We start from the raw sequence: 23,249 nt of genomic DNA on the forward strand, positions 1-23,249 counted from the left end.
AATTTCCCCTTCAAAGTGCCACGAAGCACATAGCTTTAAAAAAATAGGGATAACAAAGTGTTGCCTTTCTTCTTTTCATTGTCAGAATCAAGGGAGGAGATGCTTCACAAAGGGAAATCCTGCCTTGGGGACTTTTCGTAGAAGTGACTGGAATTGATATTTTTGTAATTATATTCCACACTAGGATTGTGTATTGTGAGATACTGTTAAATGAAGCATATCACACTGTGGTAAAAATATATCTAAGAAAAATAATCGTGAATAAGCAAAACAAAGCAAAACAAAACAAAACCGCACCTAGATGTTACTCAAACTTCACTGAGTAGAAAACAAATAAAATGTAAGTTTAAAAGCATAAGTAGTTGTCTGTAGAAAAATTCTGAAGGAGCAACAAAGTTAAAATTATTTGGAATATCAAAACAACTACTGCCTGTAGTCCATGTTGAAATTTCTGCCAGTGTTTAAACAACCAATACCAAAATAATGATTTATAGAATGTCCAGCTATGTGAGATATGCTTCAAAATACTTATTAAAGTTTCAAATACTATTACGTTCATTGGAATGTCATAAACATGGGAAAATCATTGTAGTTGCTATGAATGGATTATGTGAAAATTACTAATCTCTATTTCTTATTTCAGTGCTATGATAATATTAAACAAACATAAAATAATACAATATGAGAAAATGCCTTTATCTTTCCTTTTCTTTTACTTCCTTTCTTTCTAGCTGTATCTTGTGGTATTCCTGATTCTCCTGGGAATGGTTCAGTTATAGGTAATGAATTCACTTTGGGCAGTAGATTGATATATGAATGTAATGAGGGCTTCAAGCTAGAATCTAGTCAACAAGCAACAGCAGTGTGTCAAGAAGATGGATTATGGAGCAACAAAGGGAGGCCACCTGTCTGCAAATGTAAGTAGGCATGTGTTTCTCAAGCATATTTCCCTTAAACTGGTTCAGGAATATCTTCTGTGATTAAGTTTAGATTTTATGTGTACCTATCTGCTGAACTGGTCAGTCAGGAACATATCATCAGTCATTCAGCATGTAGTAGAATAGAAGTGACCTATTAAATGTGTTTAATAATAACAACAATAATAAATAATAATAATAAAGTTTATTTTCAAAAAAATCTGTCTTAAAATCTCTCTGTGGCTAATGTTCTCCGACTTCACTGTATAAAGTTACAAACATCAATTGTATAAACTTTTTGAAACACTGATAGTGTAGACAACTAACCAGGGTAAGAGTTCTTCAGTCTTTCTTTTTATTTTCAGTCGGAACTGCAAAGTATAATGCAGGTTCCTTTGCTATGCAACATGACATCTCGTGCACTGGGTTAACCTCCTTCTGTCTTTGTACTGATTCAAGACAGTGAACACTATCCTCGTTCTGTCATGGGCTTCTCCATGAGATTCTCTGCTTTAGATCCTGGAGCACCTCTTCCCTTGTTTTTCTCAGACTGGTCTTTGCACTGCTGTTTCTCACTCTTAAAAAATAAAAAATAAATGAAAATAAAAAAAAATCCCCTCTTCTTTTAAAAATCATTTCCCAGAGGTGCCGCCAGATTTGCTGATGGATTCAGCTATGTCCTGTGTTGCATCCTTTGCAGAACCAGCTGGAAATCAGTGTATCTGGCAATGGCAGCCCCTGGTCTCTTTCCATATAAGCCATCCCATCTCCACTCATTCCATATTTGAAGTAATCTATGATCACACGAGCATACTCTATGTTCAGAACCATGCACAGGAAAGCAGTAGTCTCATATATCGAACTACACTTTATTGTCTTAGAAAAAAATAATAATTGACGGTATAAAGTACATATCTTCAATAATTAATCAACATAAATATGAACAGATATTTTTTTTCTGGAGGGAAGAAACAAATTAAATTAACTTGGATTAAAAAAAAAAAAGTGTTTTTGTAACACTATTGAACCTTACCAGACAGTGACTATTCTATAAACTGAGCTTAATTACTAATGTTTTTAATAGCTTTCTACATTATGAACTTTAATTTAATATTTGTAAGTCCTAAGTGAGTTTAATACTCTTTTTTTTTTTTTTTTTCCTTTTCTAAAAGTTTATTCAGTTTGTAAAATATTCCCTTTACTTAGCAAAGTGACAAATGCTGAAGTAAAAAACACTAGTGATCTACCTTAAAATTATGCAGTCAGTATTTTCAACATGGATTGCTCTTCAAGGGCACGCATGCGTTACTCAAGATTACTTACCTGCAAGTTCTAAAAAGCTTAGATAATCTTCATAGCAACCTTTCTTTAAAGTTGTGGTACTATAAGTATATATTTGTTTAGTCTCCAGAGATAGAATCATCTGAGACTGATGAGCAGCAAACACAGCACAAAAAAGTGATGGTAATAAATGAATTCATTTTTTCCCCAGGTCTATTAAAATGAAGGCTGAAATCAGTACAGCTTGTTTTACAGTGTTTTTCTGGTAATATGAAGCCTGAGTCTCTCTATAGCCATTTGAAAACCTTTCTCAAGCAATACTTTAAATCTGGCCTCATTAGAGACTGGCCATGTAAATAGTATCTTATTATATGAATACAGGACACTGTGAGAAATCTGCTAAAATTTCCTTCTGAAGCATTAGTGTCTTGTTGCTGATCAAAGGCAGAAGAGGGACACACAGTTCCAAAAAACATTCCACCCAAAAAGTGGAGAAATATCTAATTTGAGTTTCAAACTATAGATGAGTATCGGTGCTTGCATTTCTTTCCTTACTCTTTGTCACATGAAATGCTTCTATTATCCTTTACTGCAACTAGTATAATTTGGTTTGTACTCAAATACAAAGGAAATACTGTGTGGTTGTAATTAAAAATTTAAGGTTTTAAATTCTACATATAGTCAGCTGACAAATGCTGTCTTAAATATCATCATTTTTATATACTTGTACGTCTTACAAAAATTATTTTGAAAAATCAATAGTTTCTGTCTTTCTAAGGTTAAAAAAAAAGAACAATCATTTGGGAATTTTTTATTTGCTTATTCTGTTCATCAGCTGCTCTGGAAATACAAATGCTGATTCTTGCAGTGACAAGTTAAAAAGGGAAAATAGCATGAATTAAATTTCATTCCACACCTTTGAATGAGATAATGTCTTATTATTATGCAGAAATTGTCTGTAACAGCTTGATTCTTAGATTTTATTTGTGACTAATTAGTGAAAATTATTTTTGCTTAGTTCTTTAATGTCTCACTTTCTGAAGAATATAGAGATCTTCCAAATCAGAAAGACTGTAAAATGGAAACAGAGAAGTACCTAGACGGAAACACAAAATTCAGATGTATTGCTTCTTTCATGCAGGACTTGTCCAGTCTTCTTAATTTACTGATACTTATGAATTTAAACCATACTAAGCAGAGACTTATTTTTGAGACCAACTCAGTAGAAGAGCAGAAGTCAGTCTTACGGTATTTAGATTCTAGAAAAATATCAATAGCTCAATGTGTTTGTTCACCAGAATAAGAAAATTATAAATAATTAATCGTTATGAAGAGTTCAAATTAAAAGCTGAGCACATTACTAAGCAATTTTTTTTGTTATATTTAAATTCTAGTTGCAAAGACAATGTCATAATATTTTTAGTCAATTGTGCTGTTCTAGTAGTGACTATTCTGATTAGTGGACATTTTGCTCATGCTTTGAGTAGAAAATATGCCTGGATTTATAGAATAACTTCTCTGCTTTTCAACTGATTCAAAATTACCAGTTTCTAGTAATTATCATTATGTTAAAATGAGTAGTTTTAATTATAATTTCAATTGCTAATTATGGTCTAATTATTTTTTGACCTGTACTTTATATAAAACAGTATTTCTGTATTAAAAATGCTTAGGAAAAAGAGTGTGCATCTTTGCGTCTGTAAGAAGTTTATATCATCCATTATACTATTCATTATACTATTCTATGAATATAACACCCACCTGATGTTCATGGCCAGGCTGGATCGGGCTTTGAACATCCTGGCCTAGTGGAAGGTGTCCCTGCCTATAGTGGGAGTTTGGAACTAGATTAATCGCTCTGAAAGCATATAAATGTTTTTATGTTATTTTTTTAAATGCTCTAACTGTAATGTAATAATTTTCCTCAATGCCAGTATGTGATTGTACTCTAAATAGCATTTGACCATGTTGGCAGCTTTTATGACAATAGTAGAGCTTTTCTAAAGTGAATAGCATGGAGGGAAAAAAAAAAAAAAAAAAAAAAAAAAAGAATAATTTGGGCCTTTGAAAAAATTAACTAGTAATATTTGCTTTTCCTTTACATCCCTGGAGTCTTTTCTGTCTCTGAAATAAATAAATCAAGTTAGAGCATGACCATCACTGTTCCAGTGCATCTCTAAATGAAACTGTACTACATATTTTTGCTCATTTGCAGTATTCACTGTATAATATTCATTATTTTTTTCCTAGAGCTTATATTTCAAAAATGCACAATACGCTCAGTTTTTCATTGAAAGGCTTCTGCCAGTATGGCGAAGACATATTTTCTGTTAAGAAATTTAGTGGGGGATGCTAATATTTACATGTCCTTTATTCACAGCTGTGACTTGCCCCAACATAGAGACTCTGCTTTCAGAACATGTTGTCTGGAGACTGATTTCTGGGTCACTGAATGAGTACGGAGCTCAAGTGATGCTCAGCTGCAGTCCTGGCTATTATTTATTGGGTCAAAGACTCATACAGTGCAGGACTAATGGAACCTGGAGTGTAGGCAATGAAAAGCCAATCTGTAAGGGTAAGCAGTTCACTTTTTTACAGAATATACTATGGTTTTTAATACATATACTTTATTTAAAAATACATTTTTTGTATATATATTTATATATATACATACCAGAGCTGGCACATGGTCCTTACACAAATGTGAGAAGGAGTACAGAAAGATAGTTAATAAAAGATTTAATGAGAAAATAGAAGAAGATAGGACTAACGGTGGTGACTGTCTGCAGGGCTTGACTAGACAAGTGCCTTGTTTGCAACAGCCACCCTCTTACACCCTTTTCCGCCTGTCTCAGCAGCGAGATTCATCCTTTTTGAAAAAAGCACCTGTAGCTTCTTAGCTCACCAATTAGTGTGAATGAGAGGTTTGTTTCTTGTGATTGTCTCCCAGATTAACGTCCTCAATAAGATAACCCTGCTGGAATTCTCACAGGCTCTTACAGTGTAACTGACCAGCTCCCTTTCTTATTATCTCTTGTTACAATGGAAATAGTCCTTGATCAGACAACCTGAAAGAAGCAGACACCTTTCTACATCCCCTTACATACAGAAATACGTATGCATGGAATATAATCTCATCCTTCCCAGACATTCATGATTTGCTTCAAAGCATGACATTTAGATTGCTTTTAAACTGCTTTCAGGATGTGAAGTCATCTGAGTTTTCAGATGCAGGACATGCATTGCCAAACCGAGCACAATTTTAAGCCTAATGCATAATATTAGTTGAATAGAGCTTTTATATTTATTCATATTATGTTTATTTTTTAAGAAAATGTGTTCTATTGTTTTTTAGGCTAAGGAATTATGAAAAGCATTTTCATGTTTCAATTTGTTTGTTTGTTTGTTTGTTTGTTTTTTCCCCAGTTATCTCCTGTGGTGGTCTTCTATCTCCACCAAATGGAAATAAGATTGGAACCTTAACAGTATATGGAGCCACTGCAATTTTCACTTGTAACACAGGATACACGTTAGTTGGTTCTCACGTGAGAGAATGCTTGGCAAATGGTCTTTGGAGTGGTGCTGAAACCCAGTGTCTAGGTAAAAGCTTTTTTTTTTTGTTTTGTTTTTTAAACAAAAGTAGCATTAATTATTGGAATTCACCTCATATCAAGCAACAACACTTTTACACAATGAAAAATAAATGTTTCCTAAGTACAAAAAGTATTGTGTGCTGCATTTGATTTAAGATGCTCTATCAACGTATATTTGTGGTTTCTTTTTTTGTTTGTTTGTTTTCAATTAAATTATACTTGATGCTGTTGCAAGGCTTTTTGGACCAGAAGGATTTTTTAGGTGACTCACTTGGGTATCCACATTTACAATACCTTGTTTTGCTTCATGGAGCAGTCCCAGAGGGCATGAAGAAACTAAGCTGGAAGATGAGCTTCAGTTCAGACACATGCCTAGTGCATTCCAACTACAAGTAAATTTTCAGCATACTGAGAATTTAGGCAAGGGGTTTAGACAAGAGATAATCCAAAATAAAGTGTCAACGGTTTACAGGCTGGTTTGGCCCAGTTCTGTGACTAGCAGGGCGGAGGGATCTGCAGATCCGCACCTCCGGAAAAAGGGAACTGGGGACCCCAAAATAATTAGAAACAGCGGCAACAATCTGACGAGAAACAAACTTATTTACTAAATATATTATCGGAATGCAAGATAACACACTATAATACAATATAATTAAATTCAAAGCTAATAAATCAAATATAATGAGAGAGAATATCTGAAAGGTGGATAGGCCTCACCACAATGCTGAGGTGAGATGCACAGTCCAGTTGAGCAGCAGGGAGACGGGAGGAGAGCCGATGAAGATCAGGCGAAGAAGAGCATTAACAGTTAAACTCCCAGTACCCTACATGATGTTATGATGTGGAATACCGAAAACCAAAAAATCACAAAACCATGACATAAAGTACAACCATCACCCCATCCTGCCTCCTCACAATCCTGAGATGTATGTAGTGTGGACCTTAAGTTGTAATGCCAGCTATTTCAATCCTCAGATTTTCTTATGTTGGTTAATAATGAGCTTAAAAATATATATATATATATATAGGAATGGGTGTGTTTCATAGCATGTCAAGAAGAACAACAATCTTTTGTCCATCTGAAAAAATGAACTGAAGATAAAATTGAAAAACTCTTTTACTGATCCTTACTTTTTCAAATGGTCTTGCTGGCTGAAGAATCCCAGGTGTTATCTTTTCTATGAAATGAGTCAAAATTAGCATTTTGGTCTACATTTCCAACTAGTCAATGTCAGTATGGATCTATGGGAAGGAAGCTGTAATTGCAGCATACCTAAAGGTATAGATAATGAAAAGCTGGTGAGCATTGTGAGATACCTGGAACTGGAACTCAACTTCCTCAGTGTTAATAGGGTCACTGTGTATCTGTGCTCAGATAGATGAACAGATGGTTTTTGGCACAGCAGGTTGTTGATGCTCATTATCCTGTACAAATAAGTGATAAATAGGTAGTCTATACTGTTTTTTATTAAATTTCAAAGCAGCGAGAGTTCCTGTAAGCAAAGCAGCTGCTTTTTAAAGCATAACATTCCCCATTATTTAATGAAGCATTAAACATAAAATGACTCTTTATCACAGTAACCGGGAATGATGTGACCACATAACAACTCAATCTAATCTTCTAAAAACAATTTTTCTAGTATCACTCATTACATATTAGCAGGTAATTATGAAAAAAAAAAGAATAACAACTATCATCAAACTAATCTGATTCTTACCAGAGTACTAGTGATGACATCCTGAATTTCTGGAGATAATTAATGCCTGTAAATGCTTTTAGAGAAATTATTTTGAAATCTATTGCAGGCGATGAGACAGTATTGCTCTAACATCAAAAGCATAATAATTTAATCTTGATGAAAAAAAGAATGTGGAGTTACTAGCTGCATGTTACTGTTATTCTTCATCAGCAATTTCATGGAAAATTTTATGGGGGTATCAGTGAATTGCACAAATGTGGGAATCTTCTGTCAGAGACATGAACTTGTGTCTTAAATCTTTGCATCCTATTTGTTGTGTTGATTGCCTTTTCTTCTTTCAATTCAGATCAGCAGATCTGCATTAAAAATTTTAAAACCCAATTCATTCATTTTGTCTGTAGTACAATTTTCTGTGAAGATAGTTTTACAGTGTGCCATCTTTTAAAATACAGAGTAGTTAAAAATAGTGACTATTGCCTCATAGCGCTAAACTAGCTTCTAAATAGAGATAGTTATTAGGGAGCAAGATGTAGTTGTTTCTGGTGAGTGTTGTGAGAATAATAAGGTACTTTTCCAGCCTACTATCCTTATGCTTCATTTTTCAATTAAAAATATGCTGTATTAAGAATTCTGTCATCTTTATGTAGGAAGTAAAGAGAATATTTTTTTGCACTACTTACTACTTCCCAACTATTTTATATGTAGAGGGAAAAAAAAAAAAAAAAAAAGAAGGAGTAAAATAAATCTGTATTACCCAGGAATAATAATTCAACATGAGTGCTACCTAAAGTAACGTTAAACTTCAGGATTACATTTTTTTGTACATGGTAAGTTCTGCAGTAGAACTACCTAAGAGGTTTGTGTGTGAAGACACATCAGTTTCCTGCTGATGTCTGGTTGTCCCTATATTGATGCTGACAAACCCTTAAAAAATGCTGGCACTGCAGATATGAAGATTTAACAACCCCATATTTGTATGTGTAGGGGCATATGGGTATTTTTCTCATCACTTTCTTTTATTGCAAGCATTCAAAGCTATATTATTATTTTAAAAAAGGCTTTTATCTCTCAATATTTTGTGGTGTGCTATTATCATATATAAATAGTGTAATGTCCAGCCATTGCATGTCTTAATTTCTAGCAAACTGATATATATTAGCACTAATCTGAGATATCATTTCATCATCTGATATTAGTATGTAGTACTCATATACTGTTTTTCTTTTTTGAAAGGCTATGCATGAAGGATTATTTAGGCATCAGTGTATACAAACTAAATAATATACTAATCTCAATGGATTCCGTTTGTTTTATAAATAGCTTTTGTCTGTGGAAGGCAGGAAAAGCTTTTTTTCTTCTATTCTGGCTTCTGGGGAACATATTTTATCACAGAACACTTGAGAAGATTAACTGCACACAGTAGTCATAAATTTACATTCAAATAGTGAAGAGATGGAGAACTGATCACTACAGGACCTATCTGGTGAACAATACTTCTTTATTCTGCAACTCAGTTTAAAAATTATTTATACAGAGAAACTTTTAACTCTTTGGGGGAAAAAAAAAAGAGTTAATAAATTTACCAGATCTCATGAAAACTGTTTCTATACGCTGTTTGAACTTTATTTGAATTCACACTTTTCTTCTATTGTTGGATTTTGTGTGTTCTACAAGACTACATTGAAATTGTTAACTTTACTGTTTTCTTATCTGCTTAGTCATAACTACCAACTTCTAATTTTTATCAACCGATCTGCATTTTAAATGATTTCTACAGAGATATTTCCATCTGTATAAGCACAATACCTCCTGCAGAAAACATTACTGTACTACAAGTAAAGATTGTCTTATGATATTTTCTAATTATTTTTCTTTAAAATTAGATGAACTTCGGTTTATATTTGTCAGATTGAATGCATTGCTGTATGCAGCCTTATGCTTAGAAATGTTAAATATGTGCATCTGCTTTACTGGGCAGAAAGGATCATATTTAGAGCTCGACAGTTATTAATCACCATTTATTCTTTGCAGCTTCAAAATCAGACAAGCTCTGTAATACCAAAAGTGCTGCACAGTTCTGAATGTAGAAGTCTAAAATCTGTTATCAAATTCATGCTGCAGAAGATTGTATTTCTGGTACTAAACTACTTCCTACCTCTCTACATCCTCTCACATAAGGAATATTCACACCACTTTAGGCACCTAACTTAGGTTAATTTTATGTACAATATAAGTTTCTAAATTCCCAGCAAGGTCAATGGAACTATGCAGGGCAATTTAGGAAAGATAAATTTCAGTCTTAAAGCTAAATTATGTGAATGCCACTGGCTGTGTATTCCTAAATTTTAAGGACAGCGTGCACCACATTTATTTCAGAAGTGCCTTTAGGTCTTAAAGCCTGTGAAAATCAGGAGGCATACAACCAGGGAATGCTGAACGAGCCTTTCCTTTTTAAAGGAATGATAATTAGAGGTGCTTTTTACTTATGTCATACTTGTGTAAATGTAATTCGGGACAGATATGGATGAAAATAGATATTGCATTATCTTACTGGTCTGTGAAGAGGTTATTTATTATTTCAGTCCAGTTTAGTACACTAATTTCTATACATCAGAAAAGCTTTGTCAAATCCTTATTATTTGTTTCAAAAAAAAGCTATAGCCAGTGACTGTAGTTAAGGAGTCCAAGGCTATACGTATAAAATATATAAATTTATAAATATAAAATGTAGGTTTGCAAGTAGTAATATATGGTTGTTTTTTCACTTGTGTAAAGGTAAATATGAATTATTTGGCTAGACATTTCTCATTTGCACTAAATGAATCACACTGCTGATAATCTGTATCCCTTCCCCCTTTTTCCTTTCAGGAAGAATTGCTTCTCGAAGTCACAACACGTGTTTACATGTTTACATGCTTGTCTTTTGTGTGTGACTGTGCATACATCCATGTAGGACATAGGTTGAACTGGAAGCTTTTGATTATTTGCATAACACCAGCTGTGTTACTGGTGGCATTTAGACATATTTCCTGAACAGATATCTTGTCTTGATTTTGTGTGATTTTGATGTGCAAAACAACACATAAACACAACAAAGACATACTTTAAAATTCAAACCTAGATATAATCCACTCCATTACATTTTTGTAAATTCTCATGGTCATTTATTTTTCCAAAATATGTAAGAATTTAGGTAGAAATGTTAGAATTTAATTCTATATTATTCTATATTTTAAAATTATACATAATTACTTACTGTGCTAGTGTAAATATATGTGATCCTGCAATTGCTAACTCACAGTTTAACTGCAGTAAGATTTTGTCATACTCCAATTTACAGGAGGGAGAGGAGGTTCTTTTTAATATATATATACCTGGCGTGAATTTAAGAAACAACGGTTCAAATGTTGGTCCTACCAGTTTATTACAGATCTTAATCAGGGAGATGGGGAAGGGAAGGATGGACACTATTATGAATTAGGGTAATGGGGAAGGGAAGGAGGACGATAGAAAGGATGGGAAAGAAGAAGCAAGGAGTTTTTATAGGAAGCAAGAGGGAGAATGTCACCACCATGGATCCAGCATGGTTCGTAGTTCAGTCTTCAGTAGTGGTGAGTCATCGGGCATTTTTCCATTGATAATGACGGTGACCACGGCAATGATGGCCACTTTTCAATGGTAGTACCAACTTATAAATAAGTCCTAAGTGATCAATTCCATAATTCTTGAAGCACAATTTATTAAACAGTCAACTAGTGACCTCCTTAATTTACCCTTAATTAAATTTTACCTGATGGGAAAATTATATAATTTTAAAGTTACTGCACTATTTTACCATCTTGAGTTGCTGGAAGATGTGAGTCAGAATCCCCCCAGAAATAATTAAATACACTAGCTGGATCTGTAATGAAATGACTTGCATAATAATTCCAGAGGCCTGTTAAATCCCCATTTAAGGGAAGGTATATAATGCTTCTGTTTTGTATATTTTACTAGTTGGCACGTCATCTTTTGCTATTCCTGAAATTTCCTGTGATTCCCTATGCTTGGCTTCAGTGCAACTGCTGCTTTTTAATTTTGTGCATTTAGGTCCAGGAAAAAAAAAAAAAAAAAAAAAAAGTAATCAAGCTTGTCTTTTCACATCTTTGATCTGCTTCTTAGATTTCCTTTCCCAAAATTTGTGATTGTCCCAAGCTCTGAGGTAGCTTAAACCACTACTAACCTTGGTAGGCTTTTTTTGCTGGCAACTGTGCTGGTCTAGAGGGCAAGATGTTTTCATTTTATGAATACAGAGTTCTCTGTTCTGGTTGGCCTCTGCCACAAAATGGTCCCAAATGCGCTTCATTTATTAGTAGAGGTCTACTCACAAAATCCAAGGCAAATAATGAAAGTGAGGAATCAGATTACTGTGGTGGGCTTCAGTGTTTTGAGACTTCTTATTTGTAGTTCACACTTCTCTGAGGAAAAAGGCAGCTTTATTCACGAAAAAGTGAAATATATATATATATTCAATTTGAAAATGGTCAATTTTATAGCAAATACACTGAATGGTTTGTAATTTCAGATGTTTGTAATTTATATGCACCAGATATTCTTCTGACAAATTCATTATTTCTACAACACAAGCTGCAGAAACTCATATATTCATATATATGTTTCATATATATATGAAAATTTAAAATATTCAAATCACTGTTTCCTTTCTCTTGGAAGAGTAGAAGGAATATAATCTGTAGTTTTTACACTCCAGATATTGTTCTATACAAAACAGTAATTGACTCTGGTATTTGTTTATTGAATACAAGAATGAATTATTTTCTTCATATCAGCATTCTTGTAAATGTTGACAGTGTATTTAAGAATTATATATTTAATCTGTTGTTCTTCACTTGTAGCTGGTCACTGTGGTTCTCCAGATCCAATTGTAAATGGTCATATTAGTGGAGATGGCTTCAGTTATCGTGATACTGTAGTCTATCAGTGTAATCCTGGCTTTCGACTTGTTGGTACATCTGTCAGAATTTGTCTACAGGATCACAGATGGTCTGGACAAACTCCTGTTTGTGTCCGTAAGTACTGTTTACTATTCAGTGAAATACTGTTATTGTTTTTAATGTAATTGAACATTCATGGTGGATGGGATGTTTAAAGGTGTTTGAATGAGGTGTTCAAAACATATCTATTGAACATATTTTCAATGGTAAGGGTGATTATGATAATCTACTCCTCTTAGAATTTATCAGTATAATTCCAGTCATGGTGTTGGAATATATGACGTCTGTTAGAAAAATGCTAGCATTTTTATTCTCTTTACCTCTTTTTTTCTGAATGCATCTGTTTTTAAAAATTGATAATTAATTTTTTTTTTTTAATTTATGAGGTGTTCCTAATCTAGTTCCTTTCTCAATCGCATGGCAAGTTTCCTGACATTCTCTGAAGCATCAGGCATTTAATCAGGTCTAATTTCTCTGAACATTATTCTTCTACTTTACAGAGCACTATCATTTATTTTTCTTATTTGGTTTTAATATACTTACAATTTCTATAGAATTCTGTTATTTTTCATGGGGAATTTACATCAGTTATTTCATTTTTAAGATGTCTGTAAATCAGACAGAAATATTTTCAGCCACACAGACATATAGTCACAAAGATGATCATCTTTTCTGTTTAATCCCTGTTAGTATATTTGTTTTGCTTTTAAGAAAATATACTGCTGATAAGTCATTGGATTTCAAAATGTTCAGTATTTATTTTCTTAGTGGTTAAAATAAAATTTCTACCTGTGTACAGCTGTAAGAAATATCTGCCAAACGCTATTGTCCTTTTAATATCCTATTATATCTTCAAATGATTTTCATTCCTCAAAGGAGAAATACCACCAGCTTGTGTTATTGCTTTTACTGGATTAATTTTACTGTGCAATGAATAAAATCCCTTCAAAAGAAAGGGGCAATACTGAGGGATGGTGGGAAGCTGTTCCTTCCTAAACTGATATGGTTATCAGTGTTCTGAGAACTGACTGTAGTTTTTGTGATGACAGCAACGAAACTTCAAATGATTTTCCCACTTTTATTTATTCATTAGAAATTCTAGTAAAAATGGCTCAGCTCTTTCTGAGAAGGAGAGTGAAAATATGCTGTGTACTAGTGCTTAGAAATGGTCTCCTTAATATAATACTGAGATGGACTTCTGATAAGGGATTGTGGATCAGGAACTCTGCCCCTGAAAATTTATGACAAGCTGGGCTGCATTTTTGTATGATTTTCACAGAATATCATTTTATATTTATAATTGGCTTTGAAAGGATTTTCATACTTGGAAATAGTAGACACTAATTTTCAAAGAAGGTATTTAAAGTATTCCACCCATGACTATTTTATCTTCTTAGATGTGTGTTCCAGATTCCTTCATCTTGCATAGTTTTTTGATACATAGGTATTTCTCTACCTCAGTATTGGATAATCACGTACATGCATAAGGCAGTTCCTTATCTCAGTAGGGAAAAGATTTGTTATTCACCACTTAGATGATAATCTTTAGATGAAATGTCTTGGCTAGTGCTTAGACAAACAATATTAATTTGATTGCACAAAAGCCTAGTGGTGATTTGAAACAGTATCATGCCAAAATTACCTACATGTAAAAACATTAAATATAGCATCTGTCAGGAGTACTGAGTTCTAAAGAGGAACTGACTGAGTGCTACCTGCCTGGAGATCTGACAAAGATACCTCAAAAAGTAGTAACAGAAACATCTTTAAGATACAATCAAAGAGTTCCTCTCACATGTGGAAAAATGCTCTGTTTTTGTTGAAAAGGGCAGCTAAGCAGAATTCAGTATCAATTTCTTATAAATATTATACCTAAATTTTGTGTAATAAATTTTGTCATAGATTTTGTTCAGGAGATTTCAGAAAGTCTAAGGTAATAGCGATTTTTAGTTTAATATTCTGTTATATGAGAAAGATGGTGACTGTGAAGATGGTGACCGTGGAAATTATTTTAGTTATTGAAACGTACTAATCTCTTGCTGTTTAAAAAATGCAACAGGTAGACTAGAATAAAGTAGATTCTGTTTATAGACTCAAATTTTATTCTAATGTTTAAGGGTTCATTTTCAAATGCTGAAAAATCACTAGTGCAGAAGGGGATTCAGGTGATTAAAGTGCATCTGTTTATGCAATTTAAGGTCTAAATAAGTAAACCTGCATACAGGAAGGCATCCTATTTGATTTGCAAAGATCCCATATTGTTGAAAATATTATTATTTCACTCTGTGATAAAATAAGAGGAAACACTTTTTTTTTTTTTTTTTTTTTCCCCACCTATCTCTTCATTACAGAAAAGGAAAAAGAAACCCTACAATTTATCAACAATTTACTTATGAATAGGATAGTTAGTTTATTATAATCATTATCACCAGAGCAGTGTTAAAAAGCTGTGTATGTATATATACGTTTGACTTTCTTATTTACATTGCCAGTATCTATGTTCTTCTGTGTGTTTTTTTTTATACTACTTTAATATCTAGTTATGTGGAAGTGTAGAGCTTAACTACTATAAAATGTTTCTTTTTTAGCGTCATGTAGGCACATTAACTCACACATAAGATTTAATGTCAACAGTGATTTCTCAATTGCCTTAAGAAAATCTGATTAAAAAGGATCAGTATTTCAGCAGACCAACTCAAGAAATTTGGAACAGGACTGTTCAGAACTTAGCAGTGCTCTGAAGCAGTATATTAAGTTCACTTTGTTTTTTCCCTACTATATCTTGAATTTTAAAGGAAAAATAAAATCTATATCAGTAGGAAATATAGTGATGTTCCAATGTTTTTAAAGGTATATTCTATATCAATACAGTGTCAAAATACATGTGCATGTAATTATTTATATTAAAGTTTCACACAAGGTAAAAAAGTAGATTCCACATGTCCACATTTCCCCCCCCCCCCAGCAGTTGAGAACTATGAATAAATGTATCCCATTATTTTCTAAACTTCTTGCATAAATATGAAAAACATATTCAGAAATAAAAATAGTTACAACCTACAAGCGATTCCGTCAAACAGTGCCTTTCAGTTAGTTGAGTTAGTATCTAGCATGTCTATTTTTCTTTTAACAGCAATCACGTGTGGACATCCTGGGAATCCTTCTCATGGAATGACTAATGGCAGTGAGTTTAATTTGAATGATGTTGTAAACTTTACTTGCAACACTGGGTACTTACTTCAGGGTGCTTCCCGAGCACAGTGCCGAAGCAATGGGCAGTGGAGTAGCCCTTTACCAAATTGCCGAGGTAAGAAACTTTCCTGTAATTCTGCTGTTCCGTAAGGACTTATTTCATGTGTGATCCTTTTCTGTGCCTTCAAAACTCTGGGATAAGATTTGACATTACTGTATTCTTTATTTGAATTTTGCATTCCTATATTGGAAAACAGATCTAGCCTTGATTTTTTCAGAATTTGAAAAAATTGCAGTTTTCAGACTGCAATCCCTAGCATTTAGTTTAGAGACAAATAAAGTGTACTTGATATTACAAAAGTAATATTACATTACTAAATCACAGTCAGCTATCTATCCTGAGTTTAGATGCTCTGGAAATTTCCATGAATTGTCAATTACTCCTATTAAAACATTGTTATGCAATTCATGCATTAAAACACTGTTACTTCCGTTATTTCTGAAAAGATGTTTGTAACTTTTGCACATGAAACCAGGATATTCTTTCCCCAGAACAAACTGATAAAGATTTCATTCTTACTGTTTTGATCCTTAGTACGCTCTGTATAAAATTGAAGTTTTTGAGAGATGAGAATGAAGCAAGAGTTTGTGTGGTAAAAACAACAACAACAAAAACTGTATATAAAATACACATACTAGAGAAAATGAAAATTTTTTACCCATTTTAGTAACACTGTAACTGAAAAAAATCCAAAGTTCTCCAAAGACACTTAATTGCGTTTTTATTATTTATCTATTCAGATGTCAGTAACATAATTAGAATTAAAAGGAAAACTCTGCTATTAAATTATCCTTTCTTACTCTTTCTGTTTATGGCCACTGTTTTTATGTTTTACTCAGTTGTAGAACATGAGGTTACTATCAGACTTATATCAGGGTCTTGATTAGTCCAGTAACATCTGTTTGTTGCTCTACTATTTTGAGACTGTATGCTCCCAAAACAGTTTGTACTACAGAAAATGATTTCTCAGTGCTGAATCCAGCAAGTTGATTATAATATTAAATAATACTATGAAATGTTTTCTTTAGAATCATTAAGGCAGAAAAATACCTTCTCACTACAAAACATGCAATGAGGTGAAAGACGGAAAATGCAGTGAAACATGTAAGATATACTGAAACATCTCAAAAGTTCTGAGATACAAGATACAGTTTATTGGTCCTTTTGTGAACTCTCCAGAAAGAAATAAATTTTAATAAGCCTAATTTTGAAATGTCATGCCTAGTCATATTCACTTCATAAAGATGAGGTTGTCCACTGGGAACACTACTCATTGGCACCTCTATCACTTTGAAGAGGAAGTTATCATCAGTGCATTCTAGGAAATTCCTGAATTGCTTATGCCTATGACTTCCTCATAGTGCCAGAAACTATCATCTGCCATAGAGGTTGCACTTATGTTAATAGTGGAGGTGGACACTGTCTGCTTCTCTGTCACAGTTGTTTTTTGTAACTTGGCTTTAACATGCTAAAGGAAATTGCAGTCATTAAAGTTGTGCGAAAGTAACACTGGGACTAAAAATGATGTAAGTTCAGTTCAGTTACTGTTAGCTTTATTATCTCCTCCTGCTGGCTTATTAAAAATCATATTTTATTACAGTGGTTGTTCCTATGAATAATAATTATCTTTGGTAATTAGCTCATCATATTATTTGAGAGATAACTTCTGCAATTTCAAGCTCAGTCTGTGTGGAATTAGAACTTTCATTCTCATTAAAACACGGAAAAATAGCAATTCCCTTAGTTACTACCTTAAGATTTTATTCAGGTGACTTAAGTAGCAGAGCATTTTAATAATGGAAAAGAAGAAATAAGAACCAGTAAGCTGTTTCTATTTAGACTTTTGTGCTTTTTTTTTTTTCTTTCTGTACTATTTTGTGCCACTAGACCTTGATGAAAGCAGTCCTTTATCTTATCTGTAACGCATTTCAGTTTCTATTGAAAATATATACTTTTTCACATATCCTGCAGATTCAGTTCCGATCTGTTCTGTTTGACTGTCAGAGGCAGAGACTGCATGGTTTTGCGTAAGATAAACCCCAGTTACAAACAAAGTTACTCAGATATTGTCCTAGTTTCAGCTGGGACAGAGTGATTTTCTTCAGAATGTGTGATATGAGACTATGTTTTGGCTTTAGGAGAAAGACAATGTTGATAACACTCTGATGTTTTAGTTGTTGCTGAGCAGTACTATACATAGCCAAGGACATTTCAGCTTTTCAGTTTTTCATACTGTCCTGACAGCAGTGGGGACTGGAAGCATACCCAGAGCTGGGAGGGGACAGAGCCAGGACAGCTGATCTAAACTGGCCAAAGGCATATTCCATACCATATGACATCGTGTGAAAAAACTATGAAACGGAGAGGAGTTTACCTAGGGGGCTGCTGCTGCTCAGGGACTGGAGGGGTCCTGTGGGTGGTGAGAAATTGCTTTGTGCATCACTTGTTTTGTATACATATATATGATATATATATCTTGTTTTGTAAAGATATATACTATCTATATATAGTAAATACACTATTTACTATATACTAATATATAGTAATTATCATTGCTATTATTTCTTTCTTCCTTTTTTGCCGTAATAAATAGTTTTATCTCACTCTTTGAGTTTCACCTTTTTTTTTTTTTTTTTTTTTTCCAATTCTCTTCCCCATCTCACTAAGAATGGGCATAATTTACAAAAGGCCGTGTATTTATATACCGATACCTGCATTCATTGGAGTTATTTCAAAGAAATGGAAAGAGTACAGAGCAGAGCAGTCTGGTTTAAATCTGTATCAGCCAGAGGTTCTCACAGAACACTTCTTGCATGCATCTCCCTTGTTTAATTCTACCTGTGTACCTGGGCAAAGTTTCTTTCTAGGGACTATTAGCATAAGTATATTTATATAATCTCACTGAGAGCAAAATTTGATATACCATTTATGAAATCATAAGGTTTTGTGAAATAAAACATATTGAAATGGTAATTTTAAGTGAATAATTAAAAAAAAAATCAAAATTTTGCCAACTAAAGGACTTATATAACATTTCATTTCAATTAATTGATTTAAACTTACTTAAAGGAAGTAATAGCTCTTCTTATGGCTTCTACTTATCCTTCTAAAATTGCTTTTAACTAACAAGTAAAAAAATTGTTTGGTCTGTTCAGTATTAAAGATGAGTTATGAATCTATATACACAGGAAGTAAATCTTCCTTCTCCTTGAATATGCTACTGAGAAGGGACTGATGTTTGGGCCAACCTGTATCATTAATTCAATAGAGATTTTACATATGACCTTTCTTTCAAATCTCAATTGAATTAACTTGAGCCAATAATGAACTTGGCGTCTCTTCTCTGAGACTCTACATGCAGTTACTACAAAATATTGAATACTACTTGAGGCTATTGGAGATTATTATTTTATTTTACTTCATTTTAGATTGCAGCAGAGCCAATGTCTGGTAAAACTGTTATTTGTAGCAAATAAAGCTAGAAAGTTCTCAGGCACTCTTTTGCAAGTATATATATTGCTACTGTGTGCTGTGTGAGTAAAAGATTAACTAGCAAGCAACAGGCAGAAAATTTACTAAAGAATTATTATTATTATTATTATTATTATTACTATTATTATTATTATTATTTTTACCTAGCAAAAAAAAAAAAAAAATTACACATTAAAGATTATATATCCTAAAACAAATGTGTTCAGCATGGAACTGCTGAAGTTTGGAACTGCTTTCCATTTTGTCTTTGAACAGAAAGCCAGTCTCTGCATTTGTATTTTTCATAATAACTCTTAACCACTGAAATGAGAATCAAATCAGATGGCCCTGTCAGGCCTCTGCTCTCCTGATTGCACTGTAGGTCATTTTTCCTTATATTATGCTTGAAGTAAGAATTGTTTTATTAAATGCCACTCTTCATCAAGTCTGGAGTGCAAGGACTTGCAAGAAGGAGCTTATCTTAGTTTGGTATCTTTGCTTTGACATTTCAGGAAACATTTATATGGATATTTTTTTTCTATTATTATCTCCAGAATGTTTTATGTTCTTACAAATGAGATTCAAGAACTTTTCTCCCATTAAAAATGTATTTCTTGAAAACAGAAAACTTTTAACAGATTTGGCAATGTTACAGAGGTTTGAGTTCACATTTTTTAATATTATCGACTATATCAGGAACTCCAGACTATTTGTTAGTAATAAAGGATTTAGATCTCTCTTTATTCATATGTTCTACTTCTGTACTGAATTTCTAATTTGTTTTTTTTCCTTTTTTCTTTTTTTTTAATAAAAATCTCATTAACAATAGGTTTTTGAAGAGCATAGTCAGATGTTTTATCTTAACAAAAATCGGGTATGTACAAAGAACTGTCAATTTCATCATGTTTTCCTTAGTGGGCAAAATCTTTTGAATCAGCGATGATGTGCTCCTCTCTTTTACTGACAAGAAAAATTAACTTTCTGATGACAACTGATAGAAGGGTGGGAGAGATTGAAACTATTGACTGATTCTTCTTATCTAAAGATAAAGCAACTCTGAATTTGATAAGTTTTTCATCTATGATGATGATATCAAGGGTTCACATAAGCTGAGAAGATATTGTCTCTTGTCCTGTGTTATTCTTCTAAAGCCAGAGGCTGTTGTTGAGACTTTGGATATGAAGTATGCCTAATCTGTTCAAGTTGATAATATATTGATAATCTTCAGAGGAATATTGCTTACTACTAATTAGAGCTTGTTTAAATTTCTAAATAAAATAAAGAGTTGAGGTGCAGTGGAAGATGTCATAAATGTGGGATGACACTGTACCCCACAGCATTGTCATGGAGAAGCTGGGTGTACACTCCAATGGATGAAACACTGCCAGGCCCCAGTTGTGGGCAATGGAGTTAAATCCTGGCCAGTCACGAGTGGTGTCCCCCAGGGCTTGGGGCTGCTTCTATTTAACATCTTTATTAATGATCTTGATGAGGGGATTGAGTGACCCTCAGTAAGTTTGCAGATGACACCAAGTTGGGAGGGAGTGTTGATCTGCCTGAGGGGAGAAAGGTGCTACAGAGGGACCTGGATAGACTGGGTCAATGGGCCAAGGTTAACTATATGAGTTTCAGTAGGGCCAAGTGTCAGATCCTGCATTTTGGCCACAACAACCCCAGGCAACCCCAGGAGTGGCTGGAAAGCTGCCTGACAGAAAGGGACCTTGGTACTGATGGGCAGTCGGCTGAACATGAGCCAGCAGTGTGTCCAGGTGGCCAAGAAGATCAATGGCATCCTGGCTTGTAGCAGGAATGCTGTTGTGAGCAGTACTAGGGAAGTAATCCTGCCGAGTACTTGGCATTGGTGAAGCCTCACCTTGAGTACTGTGTTCAGTTTTGGGCACATCAGTACAGAAAGGACATGGAGGTCCTGGAGCAGGTCCAAAGAAGGGCAACAAGGCTTGTGAAGGGCTTGGAGAATATTCCTGTACGAGGAGAGATTGAAGGAACTGGGGCTGTTTAGTCTGGAAAAGAGGAGGCTGAGGGGAGGAGACGTTATTGCTCTCTTCCAATATCTGAAAGGTGCTTACAGTGAGAGCAGGGTTGGTCTCTTCTCACTGGTGACAGGAGACAGGACAAGGGGAAATGGCGTGAAGTTGCACCAGGGCAAGTTTAGTTTGGATATCAGGAAAAACTTCTTTACAGAAAGGTTTGTTAAGCACTGGAATGGGCTCCCCAGGGAGGTGGTTGAGTCACCATCCCTGAATGTGTTTAAAAACTGTTTGGATGTGGTTCTCAGGGACAAGATTTAGAAGAGAATTGTTAGAGTTAGGGTAGGATGGTTAGGTTGTGGTTGGACTCGATGATCTTTAAGGTCTTTTCCAACCTGAGTGATGCTATGATTCTATGATAAAGCATCTGAGCTATTTTCCTGAAGATAGCAGAGATTGCCCAGGACTTAAAATGACTCATCTCTGGAGTGTTACCTGCCTGGAGATCTGGCAAAGACACCTCAGAAAGTAGTAACAGAAACATCTTTAAGGTACAACCAAAGAGTTCCTCTCACATGTAGAAAACAATGCTCTGATTAAATAAAAAAAAAAAAAAAAAAAGAGAGAGAGAGAGAGAGAAAACTAAAGAGAAAGATTTTAAGACATTCTTCCCAAGTTAATACTACCACGACAGAAATTACTGAATTGGTACTACTTGCATGTATATGCTCACAAATAAATGAACATACAGACAACACTTCTAAAAAGAAGAGCTTTCCTATGTATCCAATGGAAAAAAAAAATGCTTTTTGAATTAAATTAGTGATCAAAAAAAAAGTATTATTTTGTAACATTAAACCAACTCTGTACAAAGTCAAGAATAGTAACTGCAAATTCATTTATTTTTTTTAATGTACTTCTTACACCAGTTTTATGTTAGTATCAAGTGAGCTAGCTATCTAGTTATCATAGCAGGCAGGCAGGAATTTTCCCTTAGGAAATACAGTATTTTATTTATTATTATTGTTATTTTCTTGTAATAATGAGAGAACATTTTATAGAATCATAGAATGGTTTGGCTTGGAAGGGACCTTTAAGATCATCTAGTTCCACCCCCCTGCTCTTGTTCAAAGTCCCATCCAGGCTGGCCTTGAATGCTTCCAGGGAGAGTGAGCATTTGCAATGGAAAATTCATATCAATGGCAAAATATTTTGGAATGCAATTAAAATGAACTGTGTTTTAGCTTTTGTCGCACAAGGCAATATGAACTATTTTCTTCTTCCAGTCTTCATCTGCAGATTAATAATATTAATTTGCACTATTACCCACCTTATTTATACTAAAGTACTACATTTCTCTGGTCTTGGTTCATCAAAGACACAGTGCCAGGACATATGATTTCTTATAGATTTTAATAATGTATGCAAAAATGTTATTCACAAAGTACTCTGCTTCCTAAATAAATATTTTAGATTTATGGTTAATGTGACCAGATTCAGTATGAAAATTTTACTCTCTGGCTGGCTCCCACCAAAAAAAAAAAAAAAAGTAGCAATAAAAAATGAGTCCTATTTTTCTGAGTCTTCAAACTGAATTTGAAATAGCTGCTTTTTTTAAAAAAAAATTCTCTTACCTTCAATGAGCAGTTGCCTTTTTTTGTGTGTTGCTGACTCTGCTCTGAACTTAACTAAAATTGCATAGACTGGAAATACTGTAATGGTGCTCACTTTTCCAAAGATAGCAGTTCTTAAATTTGTCATAAATACAAAGTGAATTCTCTACTTTTATTCATTGAGTGGCATTCCCTATACATGTTCTAGATACCAACATTAATGCAGTACTTTTCAAAAAGAGAAGAGTTATAAAAGGAGCTTAACATTGTTTCTGTCAATGAAAAAAGAAATAGAATAAGAAATGAAATACTATGAATGATGTAAGTTTTTATGATCATTCAACTTTTTAACAGAAAACTGCCTAACGGACTCTGGTGGTCTTTTCACTTCTTTGTCCTCAAGGGTTTGAATCTTTTCAGTGTGAGGTTTTGAAGTCAT

At 33.8% G+C, this 23,249-nt stretch overlaps 1 protein-coding gene across 1 annotated transcript in view; it reads left to right on the top strand.

The window, feature by feature from the left end:
• The window catches only part of CSMD1 (CUB and Sushi multiple domains 1), a 1,018,930-nt gene that overhangs the window by 955,705 nt on the left and 39,976 nt on the right, over positions 1–23,249 (top strand). The window contains exons 50-54 of the mRNA XM_031611018.2: positions 732–917; positions 4,579–4,773; positions 5,625–5,798; positions 12,387–12,560; positions 15,619–15,792. Of these exons, the coding sequence (XP_031466878.1) occupies positions 732–917; positions 4,579–4,773; positions 5,625–5,798; positions 12,387–12,560; positions 15,619–15,792 (903 nt within the window). The remainder of the gene's footprint in view (positions 1–731; positions 918–4,578; positions 4,774–5,624; positions 5,799–12,386; positions 12,561–15,618; positions 15,793–23,249) is intronic.

This window comes from Phasianus colchicus, chromosome 2, assembly GCF_987193195.1.
Source record: "Phasianus colchicus chromosome 2, bPhaCol1.hap1.1, whole genome shotgun sequence".
Classification (NCBI taxonomy): domain Eukaryota; kingdom Metazoa; phylum Chordata; class Aves; order Galliformes; family Phasianidae; genus Phasianus; species Phasianus colchicus.